This window comes from Sciurus vulgaris, assembly GCF_902686455.1.
Source record: "Sciurus vulgaris genome assembly, chromosome: 8".
Classification (NCBI taxonomy): Eukaryota; Metazoa; Chordata; class Mammalia; order Rodentia; family Sciuridae; genus Sciurus; species Sciurus vulgaris.
This window is the reverse complement of record NC_136468.1, coordinates 153,010,272-153,037,510: the sequence shown is the minus strand read 5'-3', so window position 1 is coordinate 153,037,510 and position 27,239 is coordinate 153,010,272. Positions and strand designations below refer to the sequence as shown.

Here is a 27,239-nt window from a genome sequence, read left to right as displayed (position 1 = left end):
TCTGTCCCAAATGTGGAACACTTAGGAAAATAAGTCTTAAAAAGGGGCCTACTTTAATGCATCTGTCACTCAAACGCTTGTCGAACAGAAAACTTGGGACTTCCTGAGTGAAAACTGCAAACCCTACAATCCCACAATAAAAAGGCAGAATTGGCCAATTAAAAAATGGGCAAAGGAGGCTGAGGCCAGAGGATGGCAGTTTCCAGGCCAGCCTCAGCAACTCCATGAGACCCTCTCTCAAGACAAATACAAAGGGCTGCAGATGTGGCTCAGTGGTAAGATGGCCCTGGGCGCAATACCCGGAACACAAAGAAAAGAGGGTAAAAGGAGCCAGGCAGTGGCCATGACGGTGACCCCATGAGCAAGACTGCCTTGGAATTAAAAGGAGTGCCGCGGCTGGGTGGCACAGTGCCCCTGGAAGGCGCTGTCTGTGCAGGGACGCCTGGCAGCGTGGAGGCTGGGGCAGCTCCTGCGCACAACAGGGAGTTCCTCCTGGCCACCTCCCAGAGAGCCCAGCAGGTGTCCGCATGGGGGCCCCCTCCACGCCCCTCAGCCGGGGTGGGGGGGTGAGGTGGGGGGGCTGTTTCCCAAGGGAGGGACAAAACACAGCCATGAATCCAGCCAGCTGTCCCTGGGCTTGCTCCCAGAGCTGGGCGGGCTGCCACTGGGACCATGGGGGGCCCCAGCCTCCTCACTTTGGCTGGGAGACCCAGTACTCTGACCAGGGATGCCAGGGGTCAAAGACGGTGGTGCACCAGGCAGGACCACGGACAGGCTCAGTAATTCCAAAGGTTTACTTCCCTCAATGCACAGGACACAGGTGAGGGACAACTCACACATTCACCTTAACAAGACAAGGCCCGAGCACCACCTCGTGAGGACAGCATCCACGCACAGCACACGCAGCACAGCCGTGGGCGCCAGGAGGGACCAGGGAGGACAGGCGGCAGGGCGAGGCCTCCCGCGCACCAGTCTGCCACAGCCCTGGGTTCGCCCTGGGTTCCATTCAGCGTAAAGCAATAAATACTAACACGTGACATGCAGAGGGGAAGCCGAGGGCGAGGAGGCAGACGGGTGGGGTGTTTTCTCATCCGTCCAAGCACAGTGGCGACATTTCAAGTATTGCAAGGAAGACCACAGGTTTTGTGCCTGTGGCACATGACCTTTGAACCCAGACTGTGGGCACCACCGACCCACACCTTCCTCTGCAGATGCTCAGGGATACATTCAAGTAGGGCTGGGCACACCAGGGAAGCCCTGGCAGGGCACCCTGAGCATGCCCCACCCTGGGGCCTGGAAGACAGGCCTCAGCCCAGCCCAGAGGCCGCCAGGCGCGAGAAGCCTTGACATCAACACCAGCCGGTGAAGCTCCGTGGGGAAGGTTTTTGCACGTTATTTTTCCTGTTGCACAAAGTTCACCTCACCTGCCCACTGTGTTCAGGTGGGGATGGAGGCTAGGCACTGCCTGTCCTGTGGCCACACAGGGCAGCACTGTGGGGATCACACCCACAGGGCAGCAGGGTGCCTAGCCCCCCTCAGCACCTCCTGCCTCCGCAGCACAGCATCCACCCCATGCTCAGGCCCACCCACCCTTCCAGAACGATCCTCAAACGCCTAGAATTCTCTTCTTTAAACAACAAAAAAGAAAGAACTGCAGAAAAATAAGACACGTTTTAGGAGTAAAGTGTGGAAGAGTACATCTGTTCTGAGTCCAGGAAGCCAGTGCTTCACACTGTCCCGAAAGGCGCACTTCAATACAGGACAGCATCGCCCAGGAGGGAGCAGTTCTGTTGTCCTCCAGGACCAAACCAAGAGCTGGAAGGCCGTGCACACGCACCTCACGGGTCTGTTCGCATACATACACACGTGCATATCTACGACACCCGGGTGTGCACGCGTGTCCGTGTGCACGACACCCAAGAGCGGGAGGCGGCCTGAGCAGTCAGCACTGTCCCCTGCAGCTTCCAGTCTGTCGGCATAAAGTGCTCAGGTGATTCACAAAGCTGGGTGGGTGGTCTCAGAGGGACAGTTCCTATAGAGAGAGGTGGAGGCCAGAGGACGCACCCCTGTTCCTGGGCAAGCGCCTGGGCAGTGAGCCCTGAGGAAGAGCTTGCTTTGGCATGGACACATCAGTGCTGTCCCAGGGCTCTGCCTGTCCTCAGGGCTGCCCTGTGCTTCAGAGGGTAGCAGGTACCACACACACCACCTGCCACCTCTCGGCGCCTGTGCCCGTCGTGGGAGGCAGCCACAGGGAACAAGCTTGGAGATCCTGCAGAGGGAGGGAGCCGTCCCTGGCACCCTGCAGTCCGCCTCCAGCAGACACCAGCAGCCTGGGAAGCAGGAGACACTCCACACTGTAGGCTTGAACTCCATGGCTCCACCTAGTGGCCCTGCCAGGGGCCTGCAGCACAGACTCAGCACCATCCATCAGCCACGGCTGGCAGGCCTGTCCCGACAGTCTGGCCAGCACGTGGACCCCACCCCGCAGGGTTTGCAGAGGATCCAGCCCCTCAGGCACAGCACGCCAGGCAGGGGGTCAGGCGCAGATGCCAGTCAACAGGGCTGAGAGCCTTCTCTCGATGCACAGCTTGCCTGCAGAGGGAGGGAACATGAGCTGGGCAGCCTCAGGGCCACCCGAGCGCCTGCCCGCCCGCCCGGGGCCCGGCCCGCCCACACGCACACTTGGCCACGCTCTCGACATCAGCCTGGTCCGTGAGCATGCGCTGCAGCCCCTCCAGCAGCAGTAGGGCCTTGTGGTAGCGTGGCACGCAGCCCTCTCGCTGCTGGAACATCTCATCCAGGGCAGCCGACTGCACCTGTGGGCAAGGGCAGAGCTGGCCACAGCCCCGCTTCCGGGGTGGCAGTGCAGTGTGGCACCCTCTTCAGCGGGGGACACACTGAAGCCACCGTCATGGGGCGGTAAGCCAAGCGCTCCATCCACACTGCTCACAAGGCCAAGGGGCAGTTAGACTGGCAGGTGCCCCCTGCAGCTAGGTGCCCCACTCAGCCCAGTGTGGCCACCATACTCTGTGTGGCCTGGGGATACTCGCCAGCCTGGTTTGAGACAGGCAGTGTGATCATGCTGGCCATGGGGCCCAGAGCGCTCACTCGGTGTGACAGCAGCCTGATGGGGAGCGCAAGGCAGGCCGTCCCTGTGTCCAGGCTGGGCGTGCTACGTGTCTCACCCCAGGAGAGCAGCACCGCACAGACACAGGCGAGCCAGGACCTTGGTGTCTGGAGAGCAGGGCTCTTGTTTTAGCTGGAGAAGTGTCTCATGGAGGGTGGCCAGGTGAAGCCGTGGAGGCGAGCCATGGGCCAGGCTCCAAGGGACGCCTTGCCGTCCGGCTGTGGCTCCCTGAGCCCAGAGACAAGCAACAGCCCAAAGCCCCAGGGGCTGCTGGGGTCCCCACGGCCCCCGCCTACCATCTGCACAGCGTGGCTGAGGATGAGTCTCTCAGCGGTGACGCCATGGATGCCGTCCAGCAGCCGCTGCTTATCCAGGAAGAAGCGCTGCAGCCGCAGGCTCAGGCCCTGGCAGGACACCACGCTGGCCTTGTACAGCTCGTTGAGTTTGCGAACCACTGCGGCGGGGGGAGGGGCAGGGCAGGTAAGGCCTGGCCGCCTCGTCCAGGGCGGCTGTGTGACAGGGCACTCCCGCGAGGGCTGGGCCACGCTGGCTTGGAGGATGCCCGGCAGGGAGCACGCACCCACCTCACTGCAAGCCCAGGGCTCCCAGCCTGACGCCAGTGCACCACACCAGCGGCTCCTCCACCTGAGAGGGAGCTGGGGCTGCCATGCCGCCCTGCTACCACCACCCGCCACCCGCTCACATCCACTGGCTCCTGCCTCTCTGGACCCACGCTCTCCGTCACGTGGCCACAGCCCTCACCCTGCTTCACGGTGGATGAGAGGCAGAGCTTGCCAGCCCGGATCTGGTCAATAGCGGTCTGCAGGCCCGAGGACAGCAGCTCGGCCACCTTCAGGTACAGCACCAGCTGCTCGGCGAAGCTGTGGGACAGCCAGAGGGTCAGAGGCACAGGTCCGGCCCCAGGGCCCTGCCCCCGGCCCCACCCCGGGCAGCACCCACCCCCACTCGCGGCTCAGCAGGCTGATCTGGTCGGCCACCACCCTCTCCTGAAGCTGGCATTCGGGGCCCCCGGCCACCTCGCTGGCACTGCCCTTGAGAGCAGCGATCTCCAGGACAAGCTGCACGAAGGCAAGTGTGAAGCGCAGGCCGTGCAGGGTCTCCGTGTGCTCCTGCTGCGGGCGGAGGGGGCGCTCACTGCCAGCTCCTGCGGGCACACCCGCCGCGCCCCTGGACCACCTCCCTCACACCCCCACCCCGCCGGCCTCACCTCCATGAGCGTCTCCTCGGGGAGATCGGGGGCCTCGAAGGTCACAGCCCCCTCCAGGTTGGTAGAGAGGGGGTCAGCAAAGCTGCAGCAGTGGCCTGGGGCAGGGAGCTCAGGGACAGCCTCGCCACAGGCCCCGGGCAGCAGGTGCCGGGCAGAGGAGGAGCCAGCAGAGCCCACTATGGGGAGAGGCTGTGATGGCGGCGGCAGCCCCACCCTCGCCTGCTCCGCAAGCCCCAGCCCTCACCTCACGCCAGGGCCCAGCCGTGCCTTGGATCACGTGCCACCTGCGCACACTGCAGGGAAGGCACAGCAGGCCAAGGGCTGGGCCCACGGGAGCCCACCTGGCACTGCAGCTCCACATGGCTGGGCCCAGATTCGCCCAGGGGGGCAACTGAGGCCATGTGGGTGAGGGTTCCTGCCCAGGGGAAGGAGGGGTGCTGGAGGAGTGCCCCCGAGGGTGGAGCAGACCCCCACCTTCAACGTGCAAGTGGCAGAGCCCAGCCCAGGCCTGTGTCAAACCAGGGCAACTAGCCAACAGAGGACAGCCTGCCAGGGGCCTGGAGGTGGAGGCTGGTGTCCTGGCCAGGGGTCGGCATCCTGGCACCATCCCTGCTCAACGTACCATCTAGAAGAGCCACAGACCTTTGCCTACTGACTTGCCTGGGCACCTTGGGAGGCGGCACTGAATGGGATCTCCCTCGGCCCATCCCAGGGCCTCGGGGGCCTCGGTACAGCCTAGAGTGGAGGACACCCCAGCTGGTCCTCACCTGAGAACATCCTGGTGCGTGGTCCCTGGGGCGGCGTGGTCCCACTGGGGGGAGAACCCACGGTGAAGACCACGGGGGATGGACTGCTGGCTCCCCCAGCTCGGGCTCCTGCATGCAGGTTCCCTCCGAAGCCAGCAGAGGGTGCTGGGAGACAAGGTGGGCTCAGGGCCTGTGCTGGGCAGCCCTACCCCACCCCAGCCACAGCCCACTGGCCCCTGGCCCCTGGCGCACCAATCTCCATGGGCTTCTCCTGCAGGCTGTCTGTGCTGCCAGAGTCCGAGGCCTGGGTCCCAAACGCAGCCTTAAGCAGCAGGTCAGTGAGGCGGCTGGTGCTGAAGGACCTGCAGGCATGTGGCTGTGAGCAGCAGCCCGGCCCCCCAGCGCAGCTCTCCCTGCAGGCCAGGTATGGCCACACTGACAGCCCTCCACCCACCAAGGGCAGGTTCCTCCAGCACCTAGGCAGGATGAGGCTCAGGAGGGAAGGACTGGCTGCAGGCTGCCAGGTCTGAGCCAGGATCACCAAGGCCACCATATGGACACCCAGCAGCATGCTGGGAACGGGACAGGCTGGGGTCCTTGCCTCCCACCCCGACTTACCGGCCAAAGGGGCCCCTGTTGTCCTCAGCAGGACGCAGGCCAGAGCCCAGCTGCTGTCCCTGAAAGGGCCCCACCTCTGAGAGATCGGGCAGCGTCCGATTCCGTGGGGGTGTCATCACCACGCCCTGCCGGGCCAGGAGGGCCAGCAGGTTCTGGGAGCTGGGTGCCTTGGGGAAGTCGAAGGAGGGCATGGCCTGGGGGACAGGGCAGCTCTGAGCACTCCTGCCCGCTGGCAGCCCCCGCAGAGGATGTGAGGGCTGGGCAGGGGTGCTGCACGAGGCCAGCCCGCAGGGTGCAGAGGCCATCGTGACTAGCGGCTGGCTGCAGCTGCGGATTCCCTCTTGCAGAGCTGAGAAGATGTGGCCATGCCAGCTCCCCAGACTGGCACCATGGCTGCCACCCTCACCATGCCCACCTCAATCCCCACACCCTAGGGAGTGACCAGTCCTGCCACTGCGCCTCTGCCACAGGGAGTTAGCCAGAGCAGAGCCGAAAGGACAAAGCCCATGTCTGGCTCCCTGAACATGTCCCCTCTAAAAGGGTGGCCATGGGGATTGTCACATGAGGGCCAGCCACAAGTCCCCATTCTATAAGGCCTCAACACAAGGCAGGTACAAGGTCACCAGGGACTGGTCAGCCCTTGACAGAGGGGCCTTGGAACCCCTCCAAGCCAGAGGCTGAGTGACCTGAGCACAAGCCCAGGCAGGTGGCCTGAAAAAGGACCTGGTCTCTCTCAGGGCTGGCCACTTGCACACACCTCCCCCAGACTCCTCAGCACCCCCAAGCTGTGCCATGGCTCTTACCTTGGTGGGAGAGCCCAGGATGGGGGGCAGGGGATTCCGCTGCAGGAAGTCGGGCAGCTTAGGTGAGCCACGCAGAGACCGGCAGGGCTGTGGTGCAGGGGCGGGCTGGGGAGGGCTGGCCTGTGGTGGGCTGAAAGCCGCTCCCAGGGGGTCTGTAGGGGGCTTGGGGAGCTTGGGCCGGACAACGTGCAGGTCGGACAGGTTGGGGGCACTGTGCAGACGGCAGCCAAGCCCAGGGGTCCGGGGGGAGTGCTCAGGCACAGAAGAGCCTAGGGACAGGGGACAGGCCTCAGCACCTCCGAGGTCCTCCGTCAGGCACACCCGAAAAGGGACATACGTGGCCACTGCCACCACACCCTCGCCCCACGGCCACTCCAGGTGATGCCCTTGCTCCACTTTGCAACTAAGGAGATGGCACAGAGAGGCTGAGAAACCTGTCCAGGGGCACAGAGCTCTGCAGTAGAAGAGGCAGGGAGCCAAAAGGTACCCCTGTGACCGGAGGGTCCCAAGCAAGGGGACCAGCCAGCCTGGCCCTGTCCATCCCTCCCGTCTTCAGGCCCAGGCTGACTGTTCCTACCTGGACGCGGGCACCTGCCAGCCCGCGTCTCAGCTCCCTGTGGGGAGGGTACCCTGCTCCAGCCCGGCCGCTCAGGAATGGTTCCAACTTGGAGGAAAGAAGGGTCCCAGGGTCAGACCAGGAAGGAGACTGTGGACTCCCTCCACAGCCCCACTCCCAGAGCCCGGAAGCACCCACTCCCAGGCCAGGGGCTCACCTTGTGGTGACGGCACGTAGGGCCGGCCCCCACCCAGGGACAGCTTCCTAGCTAGGACAGCTCCCTCGGGGTGGGACGGAGGAGATGGGCTGGCTCGGGCAAAACCCAGGGGGCTGGTGCTGCCTGACTTGCGGATGGCAGAGGATCTGCAGAAATGGCAAGAGGTAAGCCCCAGCCCCTCACACCACACCAGAAGAGCCAGGGCAACACCCCGGCTCCTCCCCCACTGTGCTGTCCAGGCAATGCAGTGGCCTTGCCAGCAAGCACTGACGAGGTGCTGACCAGCTCCACCTTTCTGCAGGATGCCAACTAGGGCTGGGAGCCGCGCTTCCCAAGGCCCCCTCACCCCAGTCCCCGCAGGGACAACTGCTAGCCCGAGCTGCCTCCCGTGAACTACAAAGAAAGCACCCCTTCCTCCTTCTTTACTTCTGTCAAAATTGGCAAAACTGCCAGGCATGGTGGCGCCTGCCTGTGAGCCCAGTGACGCCAGCCTCAGCGACTTAGTGAGGCCCTAAGCAACCTATGAGACCCTGTCTCAAAAGAAAAATACAAAAGGCTGGGAATGTGGCTCAGTGGTTAGAGATTAAGCATCCCTGAGCTAACAGGGTTTCGTAAACTTAGGACGCCGTGCTAGCTCTGTTGAAATGGCACTGCAGCCCCACAATGCACAGCCAGCACCCGACCCAGGGGATGGCCCCAGAGGCCAGCGGCACTCACCGGGGCGTCTGGGGTGGGGCAGGGGAGTGCAGGTTCTGCTCGATGCGCCGGTAGTTGTGCACCTGGGTAGGGACTGGGATGGGCACCGAGGCCCCGCACCGGCTGTGGAGGGAGGGTGGGCTTGCTGAGCAAGGGGACTGGGGTGCAGCAGGCCCAGACAGCTTAGGGCAGGGCCAGCCGACCCCTGGCCCAGAGGGAGACCCAGTCAGAGGGCAGGCAATGTCCTCAGTGGGCACCCTCACCACCAACCCCTTGGTACACAACCTTCCATGGGATCCTCCCTGTGGGGCTGGGGTCTAGCCAGGTCTGAACAAAGGCAGAGCAAGACACAGCAGACCCTGCCAGGGAGGGACAGCCATGGCAGAGGAAGCCCCCCACCTGGCTCTGCTTACCCAGAGGGGCTGGGGGAGCTGCTGCAGGTGGGAGAGGGAGATGGGGTCCGGCCGTGGTTCTCCAGGCCGGCAGAGGCCACCAGGGAGCTCCTAGTGGGCAGAGGACAGGGAGGTACCTTCACCCAATGTGACACAGACCCTGGGTTCTCCCTCCCCGGCCATCACTGGGCCCAGTAGTCTGGTCCTACGCAAATGGCCTCAACCAAGGTTGGGGTGGACTAGGCAGGGCTGACACGAGCCACTCTGAAGGCCCACCTGTCCCTCACAGGGCTCACCCGCTGCACAGCAGACTATCCGGCGGGGGCTTGGCACTGGGCACCTCAGCTACCAGGTCACCTGTGGGTGGGAGACAGCATCTGGCCTGGGTGTCCCCATCCTCCAACTCTCATACCCTGCTCCGTGCTCCTTGCTCCCCACACACGGGTGGAGGCTCTGGGAAGGGTAGCTGTAAGCAGGCCTGGTGTCTCTGTGGGTGGGACCTGGACGAGGCGATGCAGACTGGGAGAAGGGGACCCTGGTGCAGCCCCCCACCCAGGAGACTCTCACTGCTGGCACTTCTCCCACTGCAGGACCTCACAGACCAGGACCTCCTCCCCTCCTCCACTCACTCTGGGATGGGTGGGTGGTGAGGACAGTGACTCTTGACCTTTCAGGGATGCCCAGGCTCCCACCCTGGTGAGGGGCCAGCACTGTGAACTCCCCACCACCTGAGTGTGAGCTGACCGGAAATGCCAAGGACCAGGGTGTGAGTCGGGCTGCTCCTGGCTGACACCAGGGTCAGCCAGGTCTCCAGAGCAAGGAAGGGGCAGCACAGGATCTTAGAGTGAACGGCACATCCCAGCAGGCAGCCCGGCTACTGAGGGCAGCTTCCAAGGAGCAAACAACAGTCTGTGATGTGGGAGGCGGGAGTGTTGGACACACACGGGGGCCCCAGGAGGACGGCAGGACAGCCTGGAGGGGAGGGCCACACCCTGCCTGCAGAGGGCCTGGCCGAGGGTAATAGAAGCAAGCCTTGCCTGGGTGGCCCAGGCCTGGGGTCTTGGGCCTCTGATGCCTGCAGACCAACAGGTGGACCTACCTGGACTCCAGGTGCCCTTCAGCAGAGACAGACTCACCAACATGCTGAGCTACTGGGGGGCTCCTGAAGCCCCTCCTGATTGCCCCAGGGAGACCCCACACAAGTACACACGTACATCCTGCAGATGCGTCCACTGCACTCTGCCCACCAACAAGCCCTTCAGGGAGAGCCTCCTTCCTGCCTGCAGGTCTCCTGACCTGGAAACTGGGCTGGGACCATGACGAAGTCATCCGTGTCGCAGGAATCCTTGCTGCTGCCAGCAGAGTCCCGGGAGCCATGTAGGAAGCCAGCTGTGTCTGCTGGGGATGTGAGCGTCCTCTGCAGGTGTGGCATCTCCCCCAAGGACTGGAGGGCAGAGGAGGGCCAGTGAGCCAGGCCCAGGCCTCTACCTCGAGAGCAAGCCACAGGCCTGGCCATTCCTCCCCACCCTGTGCCTACCTTCCTCGCTCCTTAGTTTGTGGTGGGTAATGAGGAATGGAACTGGCGCTCTGCCACTGAGACTCAGCCCCAGCCCCAGCCCTTTTTATTATTTATTTTGAGACAGGGTCTCACTAGGTTGCTCAGTCTGGCCTTGAACTTGCAGTCCTCGGCCTCAGGTGTGCAGCACCACTGTGCCCAGCTGGCTGCCTGCTCTTTAAATTCTAAGACACACAATGGGCCTTGGCCTCACAGGGCACATGGCCTTCCAGAGCTGCTCACAGCACCCCAGCTGGTGGCAGCAGCCCAAAGGCCTATGCCCGCCACCAGCCCCCTGTACCTCAGAGCCAGGAATCTGGTGGGGAAGCTCTGTAACAGGCACGGTGCTAGGCTGCAGCCCACACACAGTGCACTTGAAGGTCCAAACCAGGACACACAAGGCACAGAGCTCTGCTCGGGGCAGCTCCACTGTGATCACACTTCACGCCAAGGGCACAGGCACTGTCCCCTTACTGCACGCTGGTCAGAGGCCAGAGCCTGTACACCAGTTCATCACCACCCCCGGGAACACCCCTCCCCGGATCAGGTGCTCAGAGGATGGACAGGGCTCTACCTGGCTGAGTCTGAGGGCCCCCTAAGAAGGGGCAACCACTCCCCAGCCCTGCTCACAGAAGCCAAAGCTGCATGTCCCTGCCCACCCCTGCACCCGAGGGGCCAGGTGCACAGTCGGGCTGCCAGCCTCCCCTCCAGCAGAACGTGCGCCTGCCCTCCCGTGATGGGAAGCAGCGGTGCAGCAGGAGTCTGGCCAGGGGTTGAAACAGGCCCACTTACCGGCGGGGAGGCCAGATGAGAAGTACAGCTGCTGCTGGAGCTGCTGCCAGACCCTGAGCTTGGGTAGGAGGGCACGGGCACCGGCGGGGCTGGGGAAGGGCATGGGTCAGTCTGCAAGCGTTCTGCCCAACCCCTGCAGAGGACAGGGCCAGCTGAGGCCACACGGTCAGCCAGCCCAGGCTGGACAGGCTCTATGGCAGCACCCTGGCACTGCTCCCTGGCCTTTGACCGGTGGGAGGCAGGGTGAGGAAGGCCTCCCGAGCCACCCACCTACACTGTGACCTGCACCAACACTCAGCAGCCCCACTGCATCCTGAATGCAGCTGGCAGTCAGCAGCAGGTGACCCACCTGCACACACCCACCACACCATGGCCACCTGCCACCCAGTACTGGGGCCCAGGCTGCAGCAGGGCCAAGGAGCCACCGGCCACCCCTACCCTCCTGAGAGGGCCCAGCACAAGGCCCATTCTCTGTGCCCCAGTCCCAAGCCCAGCACAAGACACCTAACCTGACCGGGAGAGGACCTCAAGGCCCCTCCTGGGGCCCTGGGACCCACAGGGACTTACATTTCTTGATGGAGGCACTGGCATCCAAGAAGGGGTGATGGAAAAACTCCTCTGGAGAGGAAGAACGAGGCCTCAGAACTGTCTCCTACCCAGGCGGGCGGGTCGGGCAGGCCCCCAGTCCCTTGGACACAGAGGTGGGACTCCAGCTCACAGCATGGCCCCTCGGTCAGTCTGAGTTGGCCTCACCATCCGCTGGGTGGGGCTTCCCAGGCAGAACCAGGTCTGCCAGCCTTGCTGCCAGGTAAGGAGCTCAGGCACCTGGGGACCTTTCATGCCAGCCCAAAGACGCAGGTGCCACAGTGAGGCCCATGGGCCTGGGGGCCCAGACTCAGGCCGACAGCGCGAAGAGGGACCAGAGGCAGTACTGCCCCGTGGGGAGCTGCAGAGGGGCACGGGAGCATGGGGAAGGCAGGTGGGAAGGCTGCTGGGACACCGAGCCAGCCCGGCAGCAGCAGAGCCACCAGCACTCACCGAAGTCCATGCGGTCTTTGTGGTTGCGCTGCAGCAGAGCCAGCAGCAGCTGCCGCAGGGGTGCCGAGGTCTCCCGGGGGATGCTGGGTGGCAAGAGAGCCAGGGTTAATGGGGGCCGGAGAGGCACTGGGCGGACGACCAAGGGTCAGGGGACTTACACAGGCACCAGAGTCTTGTTCTTCTCGTAAAACAGGCGCAGGTCCTGCGGGCTGCTGGCCTGGTGGGACAACGGTATGAGGCTGTGCGCCCACAGGGCCCTGCTTCCTGCTGCGCCTCGTCCCCTCCCTGGCTGGCCCTTGGCTAGGACCACAAGCCAGCTCGTGTGCCTACTGCACACACGCCTCCGGCTGCCGGCCCCAGCCAGGCAGGGCTCGCCCACCACAGAGGAAGGGTGGCATTTTCATGAGCCCAGGGCTGCAGGTGGGAGCGGTCCCCAGGAGAATACAGTGCTGCAGCCCCGACCCACACTCCACACCCGCCTCCTGTTCCGGAGTGGGGTTGGCGCACCTGGAAGGGGGCCTTGCCCGTCAGGCACTGGTACACGATGGTGCCGATGCTCCACAGGTCTGCCTTCCCATCGTAGTGCTGGGACATGATGACTTCGGGGGCCTGTGGGACCGGGCTAGTGCTAGGGCACAGCAGCCAGGAGCAGGTGCCACGCCGGCACGAGCCCAGGACCAGCCAGCCAGAGCAGACTTGGCAGAAAGGCACTACCACACTGGCGGCAGCCCCGGTGCCTAGAAGGACTCAGCTCTGGACAGGTAGGGCAGAACCAGGGGCTGGCAGTCTCAAGGGCTTTGGGTGACCAGGTCATCCCCCCAGCCCTGCTCAGGGGGGATGCGGCAGGGAGGGGGCCACGCACCATATACATGGGGGAACCGCAGAGCGTGGCTGCCATCATGTTGCTCTGGAGGTACCGGGCGAACCCAAAGTCAGCTGCAAGAGAGACGTCGAGAAGCTCAGCCTGGGCTGGCCACAGCCAGGGGCCACCACTGACTGGGCCTCACTGGTCTTTCTTTCAGGGCATGCAGGGGATCGAACCCAGGGTGACAACTGAGCTACACCCCAGTCTCTTTACTCTTTATCCCGAGGCAGGTGGCAAAGGTGCCCAGGCTGGTTCTGAACTTGCAGCCCCCTGCTCTGCCTCCTGAGCAGCTGGGATCACAGTTCCAGCCTCACCGATCTTGACGCGGATATGGCTGGGGTTGGCACGGCGCCCTCCAGGGTTTGACAGCAGGATGTTCTGGGGCTTGAGGTCCCGGTGGATTATGCCCTTGCTGTGCAGCAGCCGCATGGCGCCCGCGATCTGCTGCAGGAAGAGCCTGATGGTGCCTTCGCTCAGGGTCCGCATGGCTGCGAGGAGACCTGGGCTCAGCGGACACTGGCCACTGCTGCCCACAACACTCCACGTGGACACACAGCCCAGGAGCAGACAGGCACCGCCCAGCACACAGCAGGCACCAGAGCAGAGTCTGGACTCCTCCCACAGCCCCCAGGGTCCACCTTCCTGCTCAACTCCAGACTGTCTGCTCCTTGTCATCCCCACAAGCCGCGTGGGCCTCCCCTCCATGCCACCCAACACGGCCAGCTCTGCGCCTGACCATCCGCCACTGCTCCTTCTCAGTTTACAGTGGACCATCTGTGCCTGCCTTTTAGTATCTTCCTCCCCCCAGACAAGCACCCGGCATGGCCAGGGGTTCTAGGGTGAGCCCCCAGGGTTCTGGCCTACCATGTCCTCCAAGAACTGAATACTCAGCAGGTAACCTTGAGGCAAAGCTGAGACCCTGCCCAGAGTCCCAGGAGGCCCTGAGTCCTGCCAGCAGTGGGCCCGGGGCCAGCGAGGAGGTCCCTGTGTCCAGGGCAGCTCCAGTGGCCCCAGCTGGGCTACCAGGTGGCTTAGGGTCAGATGTGGAGATACAAGCAGGGCAGCCAAGCCAGGGAGGGAGCAGGAGCACATGTTGTCACCAGCGCCCAGGTCCCCAAGGAAGGAGATGATGGGGACGGCCACCCAGGACAGGGCAAGCAGAGTCTAAACATGCACACCACGGGTACACACAGACACACAATAGGAAGACATAAACACACTCTCTCTCTCTCTCTCTCACACACACACACACACACACACACACACACACGCACGCACATCTCAGGGACATCCGCATATTCACCTCATGTTAAAATCCAAATGGGGTCCCCAACCTTTTCCCTGGGGTAGCTCACCCAACCTGGTCGCTCGGAAACAGGTGGGCCAGGCAGAGAGCCCACACTCACACCCCAGTCACAGGGGCCTCCTTTCCTAGGACAGACCTGCCTGCAGGAGCACCCTGCACCCCCTCCCAAGCAGGCAGTGCCTGAGGCCAGCCTGGGGCTGGCCTGGAGCTAACCTGACACCTGCGGAGCCTGGAAACTAGCCAAGAACTGCCAATCACTGAAGGTCACGGCCCAGCAGGCAGCCTGGCAGCCATGGGGACAGAAGCAAATACTGAGCAGAAATACTGGGCAGACAGCACGGCACAGGCACATGGTAGGCCTGGCAGCTGCCAGCTGATGCCCCCTGTATCCCTGCCAGTGACCCAAGGGCCAGGAGCCCTGACTTCAGAGACTGCCCCTTGCTTACAGAGCACCTGGGTTGCCTCAGTGGGCCCTCCCCACCTGGAGTCCGCTCTGCTAGCTCAGCCACAGGCCAGCGTCCTTCAAAATCAACACACTGCAATCCTCCCTCACAGTGTCATGGAGAGGGCTGTGACCCAGCAACGGGGACCCCTGCTCTCTGAGAGGACCCAGGGAACCCATCTGTCCCTTCCGGCACATGAGGCCTCATCAAGAAGCCATCAATCAGGCATAGAACTGAAAAGTTGTACCCATTTTTGTACAATGAATAAAATGCAGTCTGTAAAAATAAATAAAACTTTAAAAATAAATAAAAAAACATTAAAAAATAAAAAGAAACCACCAAGGGGGAGGGCCAAATGGCAAGGCCCGAGCAGCCTCAGCAGCCAAGAACAGGCATTCCTGCTGCTCAAAGATCTCCCAGTCTGAGGACTTCTTTCTGAGCTCCCAGCAGACTGACAGGTGTCCCCTCCATCCCAGGAGGGAACGTCCTCAGCCTCCTCCCTCTGACACACAGGGCAGCCTCCGGGAAGCCTCTGGGAGGGTCTGAGGAGCCCCAGGCAGCACCGCACAGGGCCTGCCAACACCACCAACAGCCCACCACTCCAGGCCTCCCAGCTGCAGCCCTGGGGCCCTCCTGCCCTCCAGCCTCTCTGCACAACCATCTCCCACGTGGCCAGTCAGCTCAGCCCCAGTCAGGTCAAGAGCCACTGTTCCTGCCATGTCACAAGACCAAGGCTGCAGGTGCCCTTCCAGCTGCAGGCCCCGCACCACGGCCTCTATGTGCCTCCACAGTGCCCCCCAGCACACCCCTCTCCTCCCCCTGCACTTGTCTTGCTCACAGCTGCCCACCCCCCAACCAAAGCCTCTGCTGTGAAAGCACAGCCCTCTGACCACCCTGGCCAAGGCCTGTGCCCAGCACCTGGGAGGCACTCAATAAGCTGTGAAGGAGCAAACAGGCGGAGGACAGTGTCCTAGGAGTCTGAAGTGTCCAGGGTCCCCTCCCATCTGCCGAGCCACCCCCTGGGCTGGTAGCACTGCCCGGCTCAGCTGTGAAGTGCCCACTCACTGTGCAGGTAGTCAGCCAGGTCCCCGCCATTACAGTACTGCAAAAGACCAGCACCACACATCAGGGTGTGGCCAGGGCCCCTCCAGCCCGCCCAGTGATCCCAGCCCACACCCACTCCCCATGGCAGGGGTCCAAACCCCTGCTAGGGACGTTAAGGGTGAGCGTTCACCACCCACAACCCACCACCTCCCTCCCTCTGTGTCTCCCAGTGCTGTGGGCATCAGTCCACCAATACATGGAGCCTTTACCCCTGGTGACAAGGGACTGCCTCACCCCAAGCTTGACCTGGCCCCATAAGGACTCACCTCCATGACCAGGTAGACGGAATTGGCCATTTCCTGTAAGAGAGAAAATGCTATGAGGTGGGAGAAGGGCCACCTGCTTCCACCAGAGCACAGCTCTGGCGGCCACGGGCACCCTCAAGCTCCAGGTGGCCATGGGGCTTCGGTGAGAGTGGACGTGGCCAGGCCTGGGCAGCTCTGCAGGGTCAGGACAGGACGCTGCAGCCAGGTGGACTCTGGAGGGTCATGTTTGCTGTGTTCCTGGGCTTGAGCATGGGCCTGAGTGACAGGAGCAGCAGACAGCAGGGAGGGCCCAGGGCGGGGCGTGAACCCAGCTGAGGGCCTCTGCCAGAGGAAGGGCCCTGTCCCTGAGGCTGACGGGGCTCAGCCTGAATGGTAACTCCTGCCAACAGGCGCCACTGGGCGGGAAGGGCCAAGGCCTGGGCGCAGGGGGCCTTGACCCTCAGGCTCTGGAATCAAGGACGACAACAAGAGACTACGGGTTGCTGTTGTTGGGCTGGGTCAGCAGCCAGGAGCACCCAGACCCGACTGAAGGGCTGGGCTGCTGCCTGGGGGGCGACGCTTCCAGTCAGAGGCGCCCTGAGCGATCTGCCCACTGCCCAGCAGGCTGGTTTCCAACTGGCCCTCAGCTCACACAAGACTCATGTTTGTGTCCAGCGGCATAAGCCCTGGACACACATGGGCCCACTGCAGCAGCCCAGCCTGGTACGCCTGATAACCAGTGGGCACCGCGTTTCTGTCCTGAAGCAGTGCCACCCCACAGGGCTCGCTCACTCCTCACCCAGTTTTTGACAAGCACCAGGCCCAGAGGCCAGCTGAGCCAGGCAGCCCCGAATTGTGTGCGGGTGGCACTCATTCCCTGAGGTAGGCCGCCTGCCAGAAGAGCAAGACCCCCACACTCAAAAGCACAGGACTGGGCCTGGGGCCTGCGGGGCAAGCAGTCCTGACACCACCAGCCTCTGCTCCATCCTGTAGCACAGAGACCCCATCCCGGGGCACCTGGAAAGCACACACCCTGCTCCCCCACCACTCCAACATGCAGCACCCTGACTGCACGGGGGAGGCGAAAAGGACGCACTGACCCCCAGCTCCCACGGCGGCGGCTGGCACCCAGCACAGGGGACGGAGGAGTGCGGCTCAGAAGCCTGCAGACGAGCACACACTAGCCCCAGGCCACGATGGCCAGCCCAGCAGCCAGCCGCCAGGCCCCAAGCACGCTCTCAGATATGGCCTGCTCCCAGCTGGCAGGACCTAGTATCCCTGACACCTATTCAGCACGCCAGCCCCGGGGAGGCCCAGGCCTGCACATACAACTCCTAGGGATGGACACCAAGCGCCGAGAGACACCAGGGTGCAAATGCAAGCACCCCAAGTCCCAGAGCTGCAGGGGGTGAGGTGTCTCACGGTGGTCGAGGCACACAGCTCAGACAAGTCCTGGCCCTGCACGCCAGGCTCTACAGGCAGGGTGTAGCCCAATAAGGAGAACTCACAAGGGGACAGGACAAGGGGGGACTGTCCACGATGCAGGCCTGTGCGCCCTGCTCCCCAAGTCTGCAACTGAGCTCACCTGCCCCAGCCCAGGTGAGAGAGACAGGAAGCCCTAGCACTGGCCCTGCCTCCTACCTGATCTTTCTAGGCCAGCTGAGGGGGAGAGCGCACAGGTCAGACGAGTTCGGAATCCCTAACTGCAGAAGACCACAGGAATAAGGCTAGCGACAAGGGACCAGGACAGCGGGCAGTGACCAAGAGAGAGGAACAAGGACAGGACGGAGGAACAGTCAAGGACCCAGACAGAGACAGAAGAGGATGGAGGCACAGGGAGAGGACACGCCAGGAGAGAGGGAGAGCCCGAGGTCACACCACCTGCCTAGGGTCAGAGCCAGGAGGACGACCAGGCAGGCGGTGACAGAGAAAAAGACCCAGAAGTAGGTTTGGCAGCAGCAGCCCCCACCCCTCTTCTTGCCACCCTCAGGAAGGTCCTATCCAGGGAGCAGCCAGTGACCAGGGATGCAGGATGCTGCCGGAGGATGGCCGAGGGGGACTCAGGCCTGTTCTCAGCCGCACTACACTTCTTAGGGTGTGGCTCAGCAAGCAGGGACAGTGACGGGGAGAGGCAGGCGGGGGGTGGAGTGGGGACAGGGATATGCAGAGGTAGGTCACATCCCCAAGCTATTCACCAGGATTGCAGAGACAGAAGCCACTAGAGGTCCTGCTGCCTCTCTTCCACTGGTGGAGCCATGAGACACAACAGCAGGCTTCTGCCTCTCCAGAAAGACAGGGCTCCCTGATGCCAGGAGACCCCTGCACACCCACACGGCAGCAGGCTCTGGCCTTGCACCCACACCCATCCGCAGCCCTTCCTCTCCCCACCGAGCACTGCGGTCTTCTCCACAGTGCTAGGGACTGCAGCTCCCACACCTATATCCCTGGCCAGCCCCTCAGGGGCCAAGAGGCACGCTGAAAGGCCTGCCCTCCAGTAGACCCCTGCAGCCGGCACCCCACCTGCGGTGCTGGTCTGCCTCACCGCTCCCTGAAACCCTGATGGCTGTCCTGGGACTCAGCAGCCACGGGGTGTGTGTCCCAGCACTCCAGCCTCCTCCCACCGCCCTTCCCACACACCCTGGCCGAGCCCCTGCCCAGCCCCTGCCTGGCCTCTCCCAGAAGTGCTCCCAGGCCCAGGACCCAGGCAGGCCTGGGGTGTGCCACCAGGCCACACAGCACCTGCTGCCTCTCTCCACTGGGGGAGCACCAGGCTCCAGGTCAGCTCAGGCTCCTTGCCCACCCCCTCTGCCCAAGCAGAGCTCCACACAGTGCCTGGGACCTGTGCACAGTCACAGGGCCTGCACTCTGGCGCCTCCCCAGTACTCACTCAGATTTTAGGCCTACCTGATCCTGAACAAGGATGCTGACCAAAGCCCCCAGAAGTTAGATTTGCACAGAGCCACCAGTGCAGGGCCAGCCCAGGCAAGCTGACTCAAATGTCCACCCTCAACTTTGCTTGATGCCAACACCAAGTCAGTAGCCATCTGGGACTGCACTGCCCACCGAGGGTAGCCCTGCCACACTGCCTCCGCCCCTGGCAGGGACAAGAACTGGGCCAAACCACAAAGCCGACAGGACCTCCAGGAACCTAGGTGGGGGCTTTCCAGAACCACATGCCAAGACCTGACTCCAAGCCCCACCCCATAGCCACTGGGGACCCTCCCTGTGGGAAGTGGCTCTCTCTGGAGCCCTTGCAGGGTTGGGGCCAGAAACCAGAGCACAACCCTGGTGGTCACAGCTGATCCGTCCTGGCCCAGCCCTGGGCCCACCCAGAACAGGCATCAGGTTCCACCTCCAAAGCCCCTGCTTAGCAGGACTGGGTTTTCACGAGTTCCCTAGGGAACAAGGACCAGGCAGGTTCCAGCACCCAGACAGCCCCATGGACACCTGGAGAGCTAGTCTTGCCCCAGCACACAAGGCCAGAGACGGCAGGGCAGGGGGAGCTGCTGCCCCGGCCTCACTCTCAGGGCAGGTCTGGGAGTTCGTCACACCTCACACACAGGTTGCATAGGGCTGGAGGCCTTGCACGGTCCTCCCCATGTTCACCCCAGCCCAGCAGGCAGCTCCATCAGTTTAAGGGGAGAAAGAGAACACACAGATGGGGAGTTGAGGCAAACCCCAACCTTGCTGCTGGGCTGCCCCTGAAGGACGGTTAACACCGCTTTAGCAAGTCAGCCAGGTGACGGAATGAAGTCTTTGACAGGTAGAACTTCAATGCCCCTGGGGACCAACCTGTTCCAGGTCTGCTGCCCTCCACAGGAGGCAAAGTTGGTCCCAGAGGCAGTGTCCGGGGCAGCCGCACGGGCATCCAGGCACGTAGGAGGCGGCCCCACCCCTGGGGCACTAAGGTGCTTTGCTTAATAGGATCCTGGCTCCCCACCCTCAGCAACCCCACTCTGGTCTGGTGGGCGGCGGGCAGGGCTGACCTACTTAACTCCTCTGGGGCAGCCTCCTGGGCTCCAGAAGGCAGCAAAGCCACAGCTGTAACCCTTTTAAGGCCTCTCCCCCCACAGGCTGCGTTTCCTGGACAGGTCCCAAAAGGAAAGAGGCACCGGCTCCACCCAGGAGGGAGGCCTTGCATCCTGGGGAGCCCCTGCAGCGGCCTACCAGTGCTCCCTGACCTATGTTTGGCCTCTCTGCTGTCCTATGTGGCCTCCAGGCAGGCCCCTGAACCCAGAACTGCTCACTGGCTGTGCAAAACTGAGTGGCCTGACCCCTGAGGGCAGGAACCTCTGCAGAAATGCAGGGGACACTGCCAGGATTAGTGAGTTCCATCCCTGCGAGACCTGGCAGCCCTGACTGATGCATACCACTGAACCTGTCAGAGCAGTCTATCCACCGCTGAGCTGAGACTCCACCGCTCAGTGACAGACACACAGGGACCAGTCCCACTGGGAGACACCACAGTCATGAAAAGGAGACCCCTGACCCAGTGACAGAAGGCAAGGATCTCACTTCTAGCTCAAGGTCCAGCACAGGTAGGTGTCAAGAGCCACACTAAGCTGGGCACAGTGACACATGCCTGTAATCCCTGTGGCTCAGGAGCCTGAGGCAGGAGGATCACAAGCTCAAGGCCAGCCCCAGCAACTTACACCCCAACCTGGGCTATCAAGTTTACAGACCTGATAGCCCAGGTTAGGACACCTGCCCTAGGACTACAACCAGGTGCCAAGAAGAGCCAGACTGGAGCTGTCCACCTGCTGCAGTCTGGCTCCAAATCAGGATAAAAAAAAAAAAAAAAAAAAAAAAAAAAAAAAAAAAACACCCAGTGGTTAAGCACCCCATCCAATCCTTGGCACCAAACATAAACAGAAATTTTTAAAAGTGGAAAGCAGTCCTATGGCTCCTCAAGGTGATGACTGAGTTTTTAACTCTCATGTGACAGCTGCCTCTCAACCCTTGGTAAGACATTGAGGAGTCACTGCCCAATGTAAAAACGTTGATAAGACAGGCAATCTGCAGAACCGCCTAGAACCTGGGGCCCTACTCACAGGACTAAATGGACAAGGGCCCCCGCTGCTGCCCCCTGCCCCCACAGGGTGCCCTCAGGGAAGGGGTCGGCCAAGCCCCTATTGCTGCCGCAGGTACTACTGACTCACACCCTGGCTGGCAGGTGCATCGGGAAGCAGGGTCTGTCTGCAGGGCTCAGTGAGTCACAGCTGGGTAACCCGGCAAGGCGTCTGGCTGCAGGGAACTGGACAGACGGCGTGCTGGCCTCAGGAGGTCACCATCAGCAAGTTCCATGGCTGCCACCCCCTCCAGAGCACACCGGCAAGTGCCGGCCTGTGTCTGCAGCCCCACACCCTGACTCCAGCAGTGCCCACTCCCCTGGAACACAAACAAGGCCAGTCGCTGCACACAGACAGGGGATGAGACCACTGCCCACGCCCACCCCCAGCACAGATGCCGGGCGCTCCAGCTGCCTCGAGTCTGGACTCAGAGGAGAGCACAGGTGCTAGGGTGTAGCTCAGTGGCACTGCCTACCTAGTACACAGGCCCTGGGTTCTGTCTCCAGCCCAGCACCACAAAAAAAAAAAAAAAAAAAAAAAAAAAAAACAACCAAAAAAACAGCAAAATTCAAGTTGATGCTATCTCTTGTTTGTTTGTTTGTTTGGTATCAAGGATTGCACCCAGTACTCAACCACTGAGCAACATCCCCAGCCCTTTCTAACTTTTAATTTTGAAACTGAGTCTTGCCAAGTTGCTTAGGCCTTTCTAAGTGGCTGAGCTGGTCTTACACTTGCAATCCTGCAGCATCAGCATCTCGAACAAACAAAAACACTCGAACAAACAAAAACACCCCAACAGGGCACGGGGTGTATCTCAGCGGTACAGCACTTACCTAGTAAGTGGGTTCCATCCCCAGCACTGCACAAAAACAAAAGAAAACAACCCCACTGGGGCTGGGGGTGCAGCTCAGTAGCAGAAAGTTTGCCTAGCAAATGTGAGGCACCGGGTTCCATCCTCAGCACCACATAAAAATAAAAGAATTGTATCCATCTACAACTAAAAAACATAAAAAAAAAAAAAAGAAGAAAAGAAAAGACCACCACCAACATACCAAAAACAAAAATAACCTCATAGACAAGAAAAAAACAGTGTTAGGGAACTGGTTCCATGGTAGAGGGTTTGCCTAGCAGAGCAAAAAAAAAAAAAACAAACAAACAAAAAGACTTTCACCTTCTGGACACAGAGCCAATGTGCAGTTAGCATGGCACCTGGCGCACACCGGCCAGCCAGCCTGGTCCCTCAAATGAGAGCTGCACCGCACCCAGGCCAGCCCCAGCAGCAGCCCCGCCAGCTGCAGCGGGCTCACCTGCTGCGGCACCCCAGCAGTCAGGTCTGGGGGCCCAGGTGGTGACCACTGTGGCGGATGTGGCTGTGGGCTCTGCTGTGGGGCGCACTGGGCCATGCCATCATGGGGGGCCTCAGCGGAGGAAGTGCCGTGGAGCCCTCAAAGCCCGATGTCACCCACCAGGAGCCTCGGGGAACCCAGCCAGCGCAGCAGCAGCAGCTGGGTGGCCCTTGCTTTTATGAAATAAAACACTTTTTGGAGTGTGCCCAGAACCAGCTGATCTCAAGCTCTGTGAGGGTTTCCATGAGGTGCTGAAGCAGCGCAGAATTGCTAACGGGTTCGTCTGATCGAGAGGCTCAAACTGAAGAAATGAAAAATCAGCTCTGATGACCAAATTACTTTAGCATAAAAATGTCATCGACAGTGAAAGTATGCAATGTAAAACTGCAGTGTAAAGCCTCACCTAATAGCTTCATGTTTCTGAATGGCAGCAAAAAAGAGTTCTAACTGTATGGAAGTTCAGTGAGTTGGGTCAGAATTTGGGGCTGGTCAAATGTTTGTGTGCCCCCCCTTAAGCCAGCTGTTCTGATGTTCTTTGAGTTTATTAGAATAAAGTGATTTTCTCCTGAAAAAAATAAAAAATAAAGTAACCTGGGGAACTACTTGCAACCTATCACAAAAGGAATAGTTCTCTCAATTTATCAAGAGCTCCTGCAGATGCACGGTGACATTCACATAGCACTTCCTCCTCAGCAGGCACAAGCTAAGCACTCAGCACGGACTAACTCAAGTCCTCACCACTACCTTCCTACCTCACACCAACTCGGGCACCATGAGGGTGTTTGACCACAGTCTTACAGGTAGGCAGCTGGTACAGACAGGACTCAGAAAAAGGCAGCGTGGGTCCACACCACTAACCACGATCCCATCCAGCTTGGGAAGAAAAGGATCAAGAGCCTGTTGCAAACCTCTGCAGAGGAGGAGGTCCTTCCCAGAGTTCACACTCATCAGGAGATACTGCACCCCACACCCAGCACAGGGGCACAGCACACCCAAGGCCACCCAGCTAAGCCATCCGGAAGCTGAATACAGGCAAGGATGCAGGAGCCAGCTGCTGAGTGACCACTGTTATTGCCTCTCTGGAGGGCAACTTGGCATCAGCTACCCAAACTAAAACACATGAGCTTCTTGCCAGGGACTCCTTCTAGGAATCCGTTCTACAGATCTACAAGCAGCAAAAGTCCAAGGACAGTGACAAGCACGTTTAGACTCACCAGAAGCCCAAGACAGCCATGGCCCATTGGCAGGGGGCTGGCAAAACCAGTCATGGAACCGTGGCTGCTCAGGCCCACTGCCACAACCATGACCGCAGCCCACAGGCCTGACAGCCCAGGTTAGGACACCTGCCCTAGGACTCAGAACTAGGTGCCAGCAAGAGCCAGTCTGGCTCCAAACCACTGAGAGCACAGGTGTTGCCTGCAGCAAGGACCCAGGGGCATTGCTCTCCTGATGGACTGAGACCACTTTGCAAGTCACAGACTCCTCCAGTCGTCTCCAACACAGACTTTCAAATTTAAAAAGATCAGTGAAGGCAGGGTCATGTCGTGCCGGGAAGAACTACATCTGCTTGTAGAGGCCCAGAAACAACCCAATAGCTCACAGAAGAGAGGACAGCGGGGTTCCATCTGGATAGAGAGAGGAGAATGACCTTCACCATATTCCCACCTGTAGTGTTGTAGGACTTTAAAAGCCAAACCACTCCTCTTTACCCCCTTGCAGTACAGGGGATTGAACCCAGGGGCACTTTACCACTGAGCTACATCCCAATTTTTTTTGAGACAGGACCTTGCAAAGTTGCCAGATTGGCCTCAAATGTGGGATTTCAGGCCTGTGTCACCCAGCCAGTGATTACCTGTTTTTAAAAGCTGGGGGTGTGGCTCAGTGGTAGAGGACTTGCCTAACACACAACAGGCCCTGGGTACAATTCAGGTCAGGAAAAAAAAAAGGTTTGTAAAATCAAGTTGTTTTCTCCTGGTCCTATTGTCTGTTTCAAAGAAAACTCTTACAGATGCAGGGGAACCACCTGCTCAGCGGGGCGAGAGTGGGGAGAGCCCTGCACAGGAAAGGCAATGGCTGGCGTTTCTCAGCACTTCCTCTGAACAGAGGAAACCACAGTATTGCCAACCCTGGAGAAGTGGCAGATGCCCACAATCAGGTGAGTAGCCCAACTGGGACAGAGCAGGGACCAGGACAGGGGTGGAGGAGGACGCAGCCCCGGGGCACTCCAGCGGGTTGTAGAGATGGTCACCGGCAGCCCGCCCCACACCTGCCCAGTCCCAGTGGGCCCAAACTGGAAACACTCAAGCACAGGAATCAGGGGCCTGGCAGGAGCACAGACTGATATGGGCCAGAGGGATCTGTTCCTGTTCAGGACAGGCCGTCAACTCTGCCCTGGGTCCCTCACAAGAGCATGAGCTGAAGAGTACCCATGGCAGTGTGGCCCTGAGGACAGACTTAAGAACATGGCCAGAGGACAGATGGAGGAAGGGAGGGTACGAAGAATAAGGAGGTGGACTTGGGGGAGAGGAAATAAAGGAAAATAGGAGGGGGAGAGGGTGGCCTCCTTGACCAAGAACACAATGTCTCCCCTGGCTTTCCAGGTATCCCTGCCACCCTGGACCTGGGTGCTGCCCACACATCACAATGTGTCACAGTCCCCAAGGCCACAGCAGAGCTGACAGCAGGAGGGAAGGGGAGGGCGGAGGCCACCAAAACATCACCGCCTCCTGGGAACTTCCCCCCAGTCAGGGCTGGTCCCGTGGCCTCAGTAAACAGGTTTCAAAACCATTAGTCAGCACTTTGCCTGGCAGACACACACCTAGGTCCTGGTCTTGATTCCCAAGCCAGGCACCCAGGGACCCTAAACCCTGCAACCACCGGGCACAGGGGCCTGGGGGACAGCACTGGAAACTGGCTAGTCAGCAGGGGGCCAGCTAGGCCTGGTTTGGCCTCAGGCTGCTCTAGTCCAGCAGACTCAGCCCCAACTGCAAGCAAGAAGGAATCTCCTGAGGTCCCTCCCCCTCTCTGCCTCTGACGCAGGGAGAGACTGGCCAATGGCAGGCCACTGAGGCAATGTCAACAAACACCCAGCCAGCCAGACAGGTGGGCCTGCCTGGGTCACCAGACTCAGTTAGGGCCACTGGGTCAGATCAGAGGGGAGGCAGTGGGAGGAGTGAGCCCCACACGGTCAGGACAACCCAGCCCTGGCGATCCCCTCGTGCAGGCTGTCGGACTAGCTGGAGGCTCTCCATACCAAAAGAGAGCCAGGCCCAACTGGCGAGAGAAGGGTCTCCAGGGCCCAGGTGAAGCCTCAGAACTGCAGATCAGACACCTGTCTCCAATCCAATGCCCAGCTCCCTCCACCCATACTAGGGTGCTGGCCTGGACCACCCGCTACCCACCAGAGCCCCAGCACAGGACCACTGGGGCCTGGTGGGGTGGCACTGCCCCTTCCCTCACTCCCACACCACCAGAGGCCTTACCTGGAAGTCGTACAAGGCCACGATGTTTTCGTGCTTCAGTTCCTAGGACGGAAATTCAAGTTTCTCAGGAACGGGCAAGGGTTAGCCCACCCCCCTGCTCCAAGGTGCCAGCTCACCTTGAGTATTTTTATTTCCTTCCCCAGCAGTGTCTGGGACTTGGCCAGGTTCTTCTTGTTAATGCACTTAACTGCGACCTCCAGGTCATGCTTCTGAAAACCAAGCAGGGACCTTCTTAGCTACAGCGCCCTGAAGGTTGCCCCCAGGCTGGGGACACAAAGATGGCCCGGGTGACATGCATGAGATCCCAGAGTAGAGGGTCTCTGAGGCAGCCTGGGTAGGACTCTTGGCTGGGAACTCGGATCCCCAGGCTGGGTTTCTGAAGTTGGGGTCCCCAAGTTATGCTCCCAAGTGAGTTTAAGGCTGGGGGAGCCGGAGGGTTTCCAGGACTGGGGTCCCAGACTGTGGTCCCGGGCAGGCTTCCGGGGTTGGGGTCGGGGACTGGGGTTCCCAGTGGGTTTCCCACGCTGGGGTCTCGGGTGGGCTTCCGAAGCTAGCGCCGGGCCGCGGTCCCCGGCGGCGCCTCACCCACCTCGCGGTGGCGGCCCTTGAAGACCACCGCGAAGGCGCCGTGGCCGATCAGGTCCTTGCGGGAGAACTCGAACCTGCCCACGGTCTCCGTGCCGCCGCGGCCGGGCTCCATGGCGAGCGCGGGCCGCGGGAGCGGGAGCGGGCCGCGGGGCGGCGGGCCGGGCCGCGCGGGGCTCAGGCGGAGGCGCGGGCCGCGGCCCGAACGCGCGCGCGGAGCCGGGGGCGCGGGGCCGGGCGCGGGCGCCTCGCCGGGGCCGCGCGCCCCATCGGGCAGGCCCGGGCCGGGTCCCAGCCCCGCGGGCCGCGGGCCGGGCGGCGCGCTCCCTCGGCGTCCGCCGCGGCGCCCTTGCGACGCTGGCAATTCGAACCGACTCCGACTCCGACTCCGACGCGCGTCCGGCTCCGACTCGCGCGCGCCTGCGCTCCGGCGTCCACAGGGGCTCCGGCGGCGGCGGGGAAACAAAAGAGCCGCGGAGCCCGAGCCTGCGAGCCTGGGACACCGGCGCAGCCGCACTGCGCGGGGGCGGGGCCTCGGGGGAGGGGCCTGGCAACGGGGGCGGGGCTCCAGGGGGGTCTAAAGGGCGGAGGGGCGGGGCCTGGAGGGGGCGGCAACCTATGAGGCGGGGCGGGGCGCGGAGAGGCGGGGCCTACGGAGGCCGGGACCTAGGCACGGTGAGGCTGACGGTGGAGGGGCGGAGCCTCCAGGGGCGGGGCCTCCAGGGGGCGGAGCCTCACCAGGCGGGGCCTGTGTGGCCCGGGACCTGGTGGCTGGTGGGTGGCGGCGCGGGCGGGTCCGTCGTGCGGGAGCGCGGGGTGGGGGGACCCAGCCCAGGCGGGATAGGGTTTCTTTCGTCCGGATCTTGCCCTGTGTGCCTTGTCTTTGCAGTCCTGTGGCTGCCCCGACCTGTTTCCACCAGAGATGTGGCATATGAACCCACTGGCCAGAATGAGAATGGCCGCGTTAGAAGTTAGGCACTTGCGATCCAGGACCCAGATGTAGCCTCGTGGTGCTTTGCACGCTTG

The 27,239-nt window shown here is 61.6% G+C and overlaps 1 protein-coding gene across 2 annotated transcripts; it reads right to left on the bottom strand.

Moving 5' to 3' along the window:
• Positions 1 to 779: 779 nt before the first annotated feature.
• ULK1 (unc-51 like autophagy activating kinase 1) lies at positions 780 to 26,725 on the bottom strand. 2 transcript variants are annotated; one of them, XM_079151601.1, is made up of 28 exons: positions 26,218 to 26,725; positions 25,745 to 25,837; positions 25,629 to 25,670; positions 15,753 to 15,785; positions 15,448 to 15,484; positions 12,948 to 13,121; positions 12,631 to 12,704; positions 12,276 to 12,377; positions 11,927 to 11,985; positions 11,769 to 11,851; positions 11,298 to 11,348; positions 10,731 to 10,819; positions 9,680 to 9,827; positions 8,680 to 8,740; positions 8,405 to 8,494; positions 8,013 to 8,114; positions 7,296 to 7,441; positions 7,100 to 7,186; positions 6,523 to 6,791; positions 5,720 to 5,913; positions 5,354 to 5,463; positions 5,123 to 5,266; positions 4,356 to 4,531; positions 4,088 to 4,260; positions 3,890 to 4,008; positions 3,424 to 3,581; positions 2,681 to 2,816; positions 780 to 2,592 (listed from the first exon to the last, which is right to left on the bottom strand). In XM_079151601.1, the coding sequence occupies exons 1-28, from the start codon at positions 26,326 to 26,328 to the stop codon at positions 2,537 to 2,539; spliced, it is 3,117 nt and encodes a 1,038-aa protein (XP_079007727.1). In that variant the 5' UTR covers positions 26,329 to 26,725; the 3' UTR covers positions 780 to 2,536. The 2 variants fall into 2 exon arrangements, with proteins under 2 accessions (XP_079007727.1, XP_079007728.1); XM_079151602.1 differs by having other exon boundaries at positions 4,088 to 4,257.
• Between the last annotated feature and the right edge of the window lie 514 nt (positions 26,726 to 27,239).

What these genes read in the sequence shown, in the direction of transcription:
- ULK1 (XM_079151601.1), bottom strand. Translation starts at nt 26,328, where the DNA reads ATGGAGCCCGGCCGCGGCGGCACGGAGACCGTGGGCAGGTTCGAGTTC. An exon ending in CCTGGCTGACTACCTGCACA is followed by an intron (nt 13,122 to 15,447) that starts GTGAGTGGGCAC and finishes GTCTCCTCGCAG; the next exon opens with CCATGCGGACCCTGAGCGAA. An exon ending in CAAAGACCGCATGGACTTCG is followed by an intron (nt 11,349 to 11,768) that starts GTGAGTGCTGGT and finishes CTTCCTCTCCAG; the next exon opens with AGGAGTTTTTCCATCACCCC.